General features: G+C 45.6%; 1 protein-coding gene across 2 annotated transcripts; it reads left to right on the top strand.

The window, feature by feature from the left end:
- The first annotated feature begins 208 nt into the window (after window positions 1–208).
- LOC309665426 (uncharacterized protein) lies at window positions 209–10,926 on the top strand. 2 transcript variants are annotated; one of them, XM_082471867.1, is made up of 3 exons: window positions 209–5,865; window positions 8,334–8,429; window positions 9,082–10,926. In XM_082471867.1, exons 1-2 carry the CDS (start codon window positions 4,008–4,010, stop codon window positions 8,405–8,407), a joined length of 1,932 nt encoding a protein of 643 aa, XP_082327993.1. In that variant the 5' UTR covers window positions 209–4,007; the 3' UTR covers window positions 8,408–8,429; window positions 9,082–10,926. The 2 variants fall into 2 exon arrangements, with proteins under 2 accessions (XP_082327993.1, XP_082327992.1); XM_082471866.1 differs by having other exon boundaries at window positions 210–791; window positions 1,354–5,865; window positions 8,334–10,926.
- Window positions 10,927–12,058: the final 1,132 nt, after the last annotated feature.

The raw sequence follows: 12,058 nt of genomic DNA on the forward strand, positions 1-12,058 counted from the left end.
TACTGTCCTATGACTTTCCTTTCACTCACACACAAACAGTACTCTGTACTTGCCAGCTTCCCCCTTCTAACTGCGCATCCATCACCCCACAGACTTCCAGCGCCTTCCTGTCCCACCACTTCCCCTCGACCACTAGCGTCCAAATTGCCGAAGCCCCTTCCCCCGGAGATGTTGCTCTCAGCAGCATTAAGCACGCTTGTTCACCTCTCCTGTGTGAATCTTCCGCCTCTCAGGTCTGTCCTCCGTCCACGTTGGCCTCCTTCCTCTCTGCTTCTCCTCGGTAGGCTCCTCTTCCTTAAGTGTCAGCGGCTTTAGGCCCAAGGAAGGAGACCAGGAGCTCAGAGGAGCGGCCTGACCCGACCTAACTCAACACACTCAGAGGAGGGGACAGTCGTGGAGAGCGAAGGGAACAGGAAGGGCTCTGTCCTCTAGAAGAGTCAAGGCCAGGGCGCCCACACACACACAGGGGTGTGCAGAAGGGAGGACTGGGGTTCACCCGGAAGCAGGGTGCACAGGACCTCTCCCCTCCACCAAGTCTCAGCCCCGGCTTATACCAGCGCCTTCAATCCGACCCACCTGGCCTACGAGCTCTGACAGGGCGCATGCGCGGGAGGGAATGCGTCAGGGGCGGTGCCTGCGGAAGAGGCAGCACGTTGCCGTCCAGCCGCCCAGATAAAGGCTGGAGCCTCGGCCACTGGCAGCGTAGATTCCCTTGGTTACAGAGGTCGGATCGGCGCGGGTCGTGTGCGCCACCGTAGAGGCTGCCGGTCGCAGACGTCGAGCTACAGCAGGTTGGTGTCCCGAATGCGAGCGCAGGTCCTGCAGGGCGCGGGGCTGCAGGGTGTGGAGGTCGCGGGAACAGACTGGCCTGCGGGGAGGGGGGTGTTAGGAGACGCGGAGCCGGGGGCCTGGACTCCCGGACTGAGGAGGGGTTCGGCCCGGGTGGAGGCTGGGGGGCAGGCTGGAGAGGCTGCGGACAAGGGCGGTGCAGCCGAGGCCTAGGCCGCGTCTGCCAGTGCAGCCGCGGGGCGCGGCCCCTGGCGTTTGGCGCCCGGCACTAGGTACCCCGCGCCTCCAAGGCCTCATCTCCCCACGGTGCTCCTGCCTGGGGAGCCAGACTTGCTCAGCACGACGCGGGCCCGGGCCTCTGGGTGCTGCTGCACTGGTCGAAACGCACGCAGGGCAGCCCCCGCGTCTTCCCATCCCAGGCGAGCGGGAAGAGAAAGAAGGTAAGGGACCTGCCCACCCAGGCTCCCAGTTCTGATGGGGGACAAGGACGACTTTCTTCCTTCACAGCACTTTACAGGGCAGAGTGCGGCTGTCCTTTCCTAACTACAAACACCTGCTTTTCAGCCTGGACAATGAACTCTTCAGGAAACAACGAAACTTTTGAGGGCGGTAACTCCAGACCTTTCTTTTATGTGCACCCCGTGGCCCAGCAGCTTCACCTGGGTCCCTGGTACCAGAATCCTGTCTGTAATCCATTCTCCATTCCTGGGGCAGGTAAGGAATCTGAATCCCCAAAGAGGTTCAGTGGGATTAGGGACCCTCCCTGTAAGCCAAAGCCTGAAGGTTTCTAACACCTGTGTCCATTACCTCCCTTTCCTCACCCTGTGCTCACACCAAAGAGACTGCAGCAGCGCCTGGGGCAGTGTTTGTTGTTCAGGTCAATAGGAAACATTCGCATTCTAGCTATATGCCAGTTACTCTGCTAAATGCTAGAAATAGGTTCTCTCATTGACCTCAGCAGCCCATGAGCTGGGTATTGTTGCTCTCCTTGCTCCCCAAATGAGGGAACTGAGGCTCCCAGTCGGTGACTGGCCCAGGGTCACAGAGTAATCCAACCAAAGTCTCCTCATGTTGTGAGACCAGTCTGGCTGGAAGAGGTACTTTAGAGCTCCTAGTCCCTGTACTGTTTTTGACAAGGCCTAAAGGTTCTAAAACCTATTATGGTGAAGTCAGAAAAGTCCTCTGGAGGAAGAATGACAAGCAAGACTTGAAAATGTTTGGAAGGCAGACATCTAGCGTTTCATTGAGTACGTGGGGGAAGGGCTGTAGGCGGGCAGGAGGATCCATGGGGTGATTGTCCCATCTCACCGCTCCAAGTAGGAAAGATAGCGTTCACCTTGCTCTTCTGAGTATCCTGCTGGGGATAAAGCGTGCTGTAAATATTACGCAACTTTTCCAAGTAGAAAACTAGGTGTGATAAGGAGAGCTTCTGAATTCAGCACTGTTGCCAGCTGAATAGTAGTCTCAGTCTGAGCAAGAGGGACCTGTGCCAGCGTATGGCCTGTGACCTACAATTCTTCACTGTGTCTCTACCTGGCAGATGTTGGACTAGCACCTCCGCATGAGCCAGCTCCTTCAAGAAATCTTACCGTATATAAACTCTTGGCTCTGTTTCTCTGGAGATTCCCTAATTAGTACAGACATTGAAATGCTATTTTGAAATGGTGCAGAGAAAGGAATTGTGTGAGTACAGAGGGTAGAAAGTTCTGAGAGAAAGCAATTCATATTGTATCTTAAACATTCTTTGAATTAACAGGTTGAGATGCTATACCTCTGTGGTTTTTCCACACCATTCAGCTTAAGGTTTAAATTATTTATCCTTTAGAGTTGTGGTTTAGGGGAATTAAAGTGGATGGTGCTGGGAGTAGGAATAAAATTTGTATTTTTTTTTAAATTGCAACATAATTCAGATTTTAGTGTAAAAAGGAATGTATAGAATTCCAAGAGTGAAGCCACTTCTGGTTGGCTAGATGGGGACTCAAAACACGTAATCCATTTTTTAGTGTGTTTCCCTCTATTTCTACATTCTGACTTTCTCTTTGTTGACCTCACTGTCAGCCATTATTTCAAAGTGGCAAAGATGGTCACAGCATTTCCAGGCCTGTGATGATTCTATGGCTAGTGATCCAAGAGAAGAGACCACTCTTCCAGTAGTTTCAACAAGAGTTCCAAACCTGACCATCCATGGACTGGCTTTGAAGTTATCTGTCTCTGTAGTTAGATGAACTTCCTTCTGTGGCTTCTAACCTCTTAAGACAGTGTTGAAACCCAAGCTGCGATTTCCTTTTCCTTCAATAAAGGAAAATACCCATATGCATGTGCTTATACAAATATACTAGAGGTATATTAGCCAGGTACTAGAGGCACACTGATACATTCCTCAACAGTGAAACTGGGTTCATAAGATCTACTGCACAATATTGGCTAAATTGCTTCATGAACACTGATTTGAATATGACTGTTCCTTCTTTTATATAGTTAGAAGTTTTACCTTAGCTTCATTTGTCAGTTGTACAAATCTGTCTTGCAAGGTCAAATGCCTTACCCCAAAATATATTTGTTTGAGAGAACTATGTCTGGCATTATTGACACCACTGCAGTGGTTATCCCTAAAGAGTGGAAATAGGGGAAGATGTGTGTGTGTGTGTGAATGAATAGTGCTGAATACATAGGCTTAGAAAGGATTTTAAATCCAAAGAACTTTTGTTCCCTCTTGCTCTGTAAGGCCTGATGTTATTCTTTTTGCAACCATGACAAGCCTGAGTTATGCCTGGTATGTGCTTGGTCTCTTTTAAAAGGCTACAAAGTAGGGGTGCTATTCTTACTATGCTGACCAACTGATGGCTTGGGAACCAACCAGTTGGAACAGATGCCTACTCTAGTGCTGTTCTAGTGTGAAGAAGGGTTCTGGAGGCCCCACTGTTCTAGTCATTGCTCCTTCACTGGTTGACTCCTGTGGATGACCAGGGAGGAACTGGGGGCCTTACCAACTGACATAGAGAAAACTCAGTATTTTAACCATTGGTGTGGCTGTACAGGTGTTCTGGCGGAATGTTGTGACTGGCCACAGGAGACAAAATGGCTATGCCTTTCTCTTTCTAGGTTTGAGAAATGGAAGTCTGTATTTTCCATATCCTGTGGTGCTCAATGAGTATCCCAGCTTCCTCATCCCTCAATCCCCGTTGCCCACTACTCTTAACCGAAGACCCATAGTCCCTATGTTTTATAACACAGCACAGTTCAGAGAATATGGTGGCTGGGGGAAAAAAATGAAAACGAAACACACACAGACTGAACCTCAACAGGCTGAAAACATGAGAGAAAAACAAGACATGCACGCAGAAGGCGACAGCCATGACATAGGAAGGGTGACCAGTATCCCTGCTACTAATATTGACATTGAAACTGACAACATTCATCAAGAAACAGATGGGGCTTTGACTTCTGTTGCCCAGAAGAGGGAGCTACATAGCAAGAGCCCTTCTAATAACACTCTGTATAGAGATGCACCTCAAGGAATCTGTGTATCCGAGAAAGAGCAAAGGAGGCTAGTACAGGGCAAAGGATCCTCTATAATAAAATTCTGGAAATCGTTGAAAGAAACTATGGGTTTGTATGATGTGGCTTATGGTAAAGCCATGCCAGAGAACATACTGCAGCACAGTGGGATTTCACAGAGTTCCTGTGAAAGTAGAGGTGTGCTCTGTAACCCTCATGAGGGTGGAGACTGCACTGCATATAAAGATGAACACAGAGCTGTCCAGTCAGAGCAGTGTCTTGATGTTGTAAGACATGAGATGTTTAAGTCAGGATCTATCATGGAGATGAACTTGGGTGAAGAAAAGAAGGACTATGCAGCTGTTTCCCAAAACTCACCACCTCCAACTGACAGAGATGAGATCCAGAATAGCCTGAACTCAAAATTGTACCAGTCTACTGGAGATGTCAACAAGCTTCATCAGGAAAGGCCACTCTGTGCCAGCACGGAAGCAGTTAAAGACCCGAGCCTACATTCAGAATCTCAGAAACTCCTTACTGTAGGGGAAAGTATGCCAGAGAACAGTAGTGGGAGCCATGGCTCCCCTGAGAATGTGGGTGGAGAGGAAGAGGTAGAGAGCAGTAGCCACCCTGAGGGGGGTGTTCCATCCCCTACCTGGTTGGCCCAGTTCAACAAAGTAGGGCAGGCCACCCAATGCGATATGAGTTGGTGGTGTGAGGTACAGTCTGAGAATTCCCCTGAGTCTTCACCAGGAAGTGGTAGAAAGGGAGCAGAGCAGATGTCAGTGGGGAGCAGGAACCAGGATGAAGCTGATGAGGTAGAGAACAATGGCTGCGAGGGGTGCGTTCCCTCCCCTACCTGGTTGGCCCAGTTTACCAAAGTAGATGAGGGTATACAGTGCGACATGAGTTGGTATGAAGCACAGGTAGAGAAATCCCCCCAGCAAATGCCCTCCAGAGATGAAGGGACCTCACCAGACTGCAAAACCAAGGGGTCATGGAAAAAGCCAGTCACAAATAGGAAATTAAGTACAGACAAAGATGAAGTGATGGTGAATGATGAGATTGGGGAGGTGTATAAAGAGAACTTGAAAAGGTGTGCAGAGATTAAAAAGACGGTGAAAGGCAGGAAGCTGAAAGATCTGAGCAGCTTCTCAAATGTTAAGACAGCCTATTTGTTGAAGAAAAGCACTGCCTTGACCATTGTGCTTCCTGAGGATTCAGAAGACTCTGAGTTGGAAGTTGAAGATGTAATGGATGAGGTAGAATGCCTCCTTGAAGAAGTGAGTCCACGGGGCCCTCTGACATCTTCCAAAGGAAGGTCTTATCGGAAGGCTGGAAGGATAATGAGGATGCCACCTGAGTGCTCTGTCCCTCCCCAACTTATGGTCTGGCCCACCAGAAATAAGTACAGGCTATTACAAGCTGGTGGTGAATATGAGCACGTCGTCCCTGTGGTTTACCAGTTGAAACGACAGGATGGCTGTGAAAGCACTGGTGTCACCCTCCGAAGAAAACACACTATGCCCAAGCCAGAGGGACTGGAGTACAGGAGAGCCTGTCACAAACCATTGGAATGTAAGTGACTAGTGGGTTCATCCTATCTGGTTGTCTGTGGCGGTTCCATACCAGGTCCTGGATACAAAGGCAGCTGTGAATCAATAGCATTTCTCTGATTTGAAGGTATGTTGTCACTTAAGCTGTAGGTGCCCATAGTCATAGGATTTGCAAAGAGAATCCCAAGTTAGAATTCCTGCATTCTAGGAAACTGCAGTGTAATTTGAAACAAAGTTTCTCTAGTAGAAGATGATAGAAAGCTGGGTGATAGCAGTAAGGAGAGTTGGGCTGAGATAGTCAGGAGGACATCAGTCTAGCTGGATTGCTGAGAATGGGCAGTCCATGTGGAGGCAGAGAATTTTGACACAGTTTTAGGCTCTGTGGTTTGGAGACAAAAGAGGAGCAAGTTTGGAGTGGGAATGAAGACAGTAGCGTGAGCTCAAATGGGCAGCCAGCGCAGGATTCCTCTCGAGACCATCCTGCCAGAGGGAGGTAAAGTAGTCATGTTTTTCTTCACTTACAGATTTTTATCCTGTAGGCAATAAGGGGCTAATCCAGATTGAGTAGAGAAATGAGACAAATGTGCTGTAGGAATTTCAACCAGCAATATTTTTATAGGAGAAATTAGAGTGGACGGAGAGTGCCTATATGGCTGAAAACCAGTTTGTTTGTTTTAATTTTATTTTTTGGCTCCGTGGCATATGGGATCTTAGTTCCCCGACCAGGGATTGAACCCAGGCCCCCTGCATTGGAAGGTGGAATTTTAACCACTGGACCGCCGGGGAAGTACCCCCAAACCAGTTTTATTCAACAAAAAGTGTTGTATTGGGTTGGCCAAAAAGTACTGTAACAGCTTACAGAAAACCCGAACGAACTTTTTGGCCAACCCAATAATTCAACAAAGTGGTGAGGGTCCTGACTCACATGGGAGTATGAGATAGAGACGTGTATTTATGAAAATGATTCTGTACTCTAGTAAATCTTTTTCCGCATGGGCTCATTTGTATCTCTTCATAGTCATACTCTGCACGATCTGTATATAGTGCATCAAACTACAGGTGTGACCTTAAATTTAACTTTTTTTAAAAAAACCAGGAGGTCAATAAAATTTAAACTGCTTAACAACTATGTATACAAAAAAAAAAAAAAGACATGTGAGAGGACTAACGCAATTGAATCTTTAAGAAAGGGCTGGAGTTTGAACTTGAGTACATCGAAAAAAATGGTAACATCCATGGAAAAGAGTTAACTTGGGAAGAGAAGTTGTTTTGCTTTGCTGTGTGGGTTATGGTGGGAGGGGCATAAAATGGTGAGATTGAGGGACTAGACTAGCAGCCTCCCCACACCTGGTTGAAGCTTGAGTTTGGACCATCCTATGACTGGTGGGGGCACAGCTGACAGGAGTGGGGAGGGAGGGAGGGCCCAAAGGAGAGCTTTGGGAGATGATTACCTCTGGGGTGCAAAGAATGAAGCAAAGCAGGTAAGTGAAGAATGGGATGTATAAGGGCCCCAGGGAAGTTTAAATAAGTTCCAGTCTTAGTCCCAAAACCTTTAGACTTGACATATTTATGCCTACCACTTCCATTGAAAAGTTAGGGTATTGTCACATCTTAACTCTTGGCTGTTGTCATGACTTCGATTCATGCTCAGTAATTTGAAAGGGGTTTTTTAAAATAGGGTGACTTTACAATATGAGCAGAGTTTTTTGGCTTTGGTATGTTTAGTCTCTGCTTATAAAAGACGGCAAGAGAGACTGTCTGGACCACTGTGCTTAGAGACCCCTCATGCATAAGAAAGAAGCACTGTGTAAGCTCCATAATGAATGGGACCATTCCAGATGTGTGTGAGCCCTAGATCACGATGTCTAACATTGTAAAATGAATAAACTAAAACACCGGCAACTTTACCTTTAGCCTTCTCAAAGTCTTATCTGCTTCTGAATTCCCATGTCATTTCCCATCAGAGCATGTATGAATCTTTTTCTATTTTGGGTAATAACATTGGTTATAAATTTACTCCCTCTCCCCCTTCTTAATACTGTAGTTTAGTAGTTTTTAGCACTTTCTTCTTTGGCCATGTCTGAAAGAAAGTCTGGGGAATTCCCTGGTGGTCCAGTGGTTAGGACTCCTTGCTTTCACTGCCGAGGGCCGGGGTTCGATCCCTGATGGGGGAACTAAGATCCTGCAAGCCGCATGGTGCAGCCGGAAAAAAAAAAAGTCTGAGTTGTCCTGTGAAGAAGATAATGGGAACTTCAGTTTACTCCAGGTTACACAGTCAAGATTTTAATTTCCAGGCTGAAGTCTCTCTTCTATAAATTGTGTTATTATTTTTGCCAGTGATATTTTTTGCTGCCAAGAACTACAGAATGATATAGAATAGTATCGTGAAAAACAGGTCAATTTCTTGAAAGATGTGTTTTTGATTTATTTTTTCCTTTTGGTTTTTAAGCAATTTGGATTATTTAATGTATGAATCACTTCTTCCCGCAGGTAACTGTGAGAGATCAAAAACCAAGTTCCCCTACAAAGTAACAGAGATTCGAGGCAGATGCTATAAAGTTTAGGAAATACCCAGCAGCTCTAGAGGTTGGTATCTGTCCTGTGTCCAGTTCGTCTTATGATTTGCTTTTTGGACTTTATTTGTTTGGGGTTTCCTACTTGGTGCCTGGTCTGCCCTTCAAAGCCCTTCATTGCTTATGGGCAATGACAAACGGCAGAGTTCTACCCAGGTAACAGGCATACCTTGTAAAGAAGGCCCTACCTGACAAGATTAGAGCCAAAGCCTTTCAATTCTGTGGAATGTTATTTTTAAGCTGGCTTTCACACTTAACTCCCGATCTGTTAATGGTAGTATGTAGTGGATTAAAATGGGATTTTGTAAGTGATCCTGGCAGATTCACTCTTAGTGTCCCAACTTAGAGCTGGGTACTGGAAGCTTAGCATCTCCATTAAGGGGCAGTAGCTTGACAGGCTTCCCTACACAGAGTCTTGGCATTGGGTAACCCTGCCTCACCTCAACCCCTGGTCCTGAAGTAGTGGCTTGATGGCCCCTTAAAGGCCATTTCTGCCCTGCAGTGGTCATAAAGGGAAGACTGATAACTAAGCTCAGGCAAAGTGTCAAGACCTTTGGCTTTATCCTAAAAATGGAAACTAAAGATATTGGTAATGATTCTCTGTATAACATCTTGAGTCTGTTACACACCAATTTAAGGAAATGTATTCTATTGTTATTTCATAGGAAATAAATTGCTGAGTTCCAGCTTCAAGGAAGAGCTAAATATTGCATCATATGATATCTCTCTTGACTGAACTATTAAAGCATTGTATCAAAAAACAAGAAAATGTGACATTGTAAAGCCTTTGGAAATATAAGTTGTAAAACAGCAAATAAATTGAATTGCAAGTGTGTGATTCTTAAGCATTTTCTTCTCTCAAAATGGCCACATCACTCATGACAGCACCAGCTGTCATGAATAGTTTTGTCTTGTAATCTCCAAGGACCTTTAGATAAGGAGAAAAGGATGGTGGATTTGAGGACAAAATAAAAAGATTAAGCATTCCCCACAAAGAGGAACCATCTTGAAGACAGAAAGGATGCCAACTCATTGTTTATAAATGGAGGCCAGGAACATAGTAGGTCCACAGATGGATATTTCCAGTGGTGGCCTGTAGAATCATATGTTTTATGCTTTCAACTAGTGTAGACTCCTAGAAATAAAGGAAGCTTTAGGAAACAAAAGATCTTTATACTAAGAACCTAGGAGGTCAATTTGTAGAACCAATCTCCCAATAAATGGTGCAGGTTAGGTCTGTGACTATGTGCTAAAAAGATTTTTATGTGATTGGAGGCTCTCCCACGGTTATTTGAAAGAACAGAGCATGTGTGAGAGGATGGGGGTGCCTCCAAGAAAGGCTTTCTGGGTGATAGTATGGACAGTATTTTGATACATATCAAAGTGTCCACTCAATGCTGCTTCTAAGTACCCTGTGATGAAAATGTCCTATAGAAAAATGTCCTTTAACTCCCTGTATTAACCAAGTATCCCTCAAAATGGATTAAGGAGATGGTAAAAAGTGATTGATTAAGCACTACATTTTTTCAGATGAGAAGCAAAAGATGATAGTGTTTCCAAGGCTGGTCTTATGAGACCTATGACTTTATCTAACCCCTACTTAAAGATTTTGTTTAGATACTCCAGGAAAACACCTCTCACTCCTATCCCCACCCAAGGCTGGATTATGTGACACTCCTATGTGTTCTAGTAGCACCTGTGTCTTAACTTTAATAGCCCATTTCACGACATGACAGATGAGACTTGTAACATTCTTACCCTCATCAAAGGAGACCATATATTCATTCCTTAGGGCCATGGATTAGTGTAGCCAATGCAGTATCCCCATGGAAGAGTATAGAGCCTGGGACATCATATATATTCAGGTATTTGTGAATGAATGGCTTAGTGTTAATTAGATTAACAAATTGGGCCTTGTGGGTTGGACTCTAGAAGGTGGGGAAACTGGTAATGCCAGTATATGGAAGAGGAAGCACAAAGACAGAGGAGAGTACCAATGAACATTTTCCTGTTCCGTAATCCTTCCCAAAGTCTCGCCTTTATCCTAGAGGGGAGATGAAAAGCCAAGTATAAATTTGGAAAATGGAGTCTAAAATGAACGATAATTCCTGACCACACCTACCCTTCTTCTTCCCTGCCATCTTACCTCTGTGGCAGGTTGAGTTCCTTAGGACCAGACTCTGAGATGGAGATTTGGGTGTAAGAAATTTAATGGGGAGTGCTTTAGGGAATAACATCTCTGAGGGGACAAAGAAAGCATGATTAAGCAGGAGTTTGGGTGTGATGCAGGCACAACAAAGGCCTTGACCAATCCCACTGAGAGCTCATGAGCTGTAATGACCCTGCAGAATTGTCCCAGTTGGGGCAAGAGGCTACATCTTACACCCCTGCATAGACCAGTCACTGTGATGCAGGATGCCCCTGGAAATGAGGCGTGGCCTTGGATAGGGTAGCTCTCTTCAAGAAAGAACAATCAATCAATCCCTGGAAAGGGGAGGTCATTTGCAACTGTTAACTGAAGTCAGCCGTTAACCAGCAGTTGGGAGAATAAATACTTCAGTCCTGAAGTCAGGCGTAGGGGTTAGGAGGCAAATACAAGTGGCACAATACAGCATCCACTACAACTTCCAAATCATGTTCCAAATGGAAAATGTAACCATACTTTTAATAAATTCCCATTGAACACCACCATGCATGACACATTGTTTTAGAAGGTAAGACTACAACATGAAACAAGATGGTCTCTGCCCTCACGAATTTTCCAGATGTGGGCAGGAACTAATTACCACAAATATAGTGGCTTAAAGCAATATCCATCAACTTCCAGTCTCTGGTCTGGCATGTAAAGAGATTAGAAGTCTTCACTCTGTCCTAACAAGTAAAAAGCCGAACAAACTAATTATCGAATCTTCTTAAATCTATCAGAGAATTGAGGTCACAGGGCAAACCGCTGACCCAAAAATTGGAGAGATGGGCAGATATAGAGTCAAAACTTACTGGAGCAGAAACCTCTGTGGGAACCACAGCCATACTTTGCTACCTGCCAGAAAAAAAACTCTGGTTTTAAAATTTTCATGCGAGGGCTTCCCTGGTGGTGCAGTGGTTAAGAATCCGCCTGCCAATGCAGGGGACACGGGTTCGAGCCCTGGTCCAGGAAGATCCCACGTGCCGCAGAGCAACTAAGCCCATGTGCCACAACTACTGAGCCTGAGCTCTAGAGCCCGCAAGCCACAACTGAGTCCACATGCCACAACTACTGAAGCCTGCGCACCTAGAGCCTGTGCTCCACAACAAGAGAAGCCACGGCACCGCAACAGAGCAGCCCCTGCTCGCCGCAACTAGAGAAAGCCCACACACAGCAACAAAGACCCAACGCAGCCAAAAATAAATAAAAATAAAACAAATAAATTAAAAAAAGAAAAATCTCATGTGATTTGGTTCAGATCACCCAGTCACCCTTAAAAGGCCAAACTATCTTTTAACATAATCTAATCATGGGAGTAAAATCCCTTAAAGTAACAGTTCTACAGGTTTGGGTAGGAAACCTTGGGGCTGTTTTACAATTTCGCCTACCACAACCATGATGGCAGGCTGTTAAGATACCTTGGTAAAGGGAGGTCTGGTGGCTTCTTTTGACTTCCT

Source organism: Balaenoptera physalus (assembly GCF_965194825.1).
Source record: "Balaenoptera physalus genome assembly, chromosome: 8".
NCBI lineage: Eukaryota > Metazoa > Chordata > Mammalia > Artiodactyla > Balaenopteridae > Balaenoptera > Balaenoptera physalus.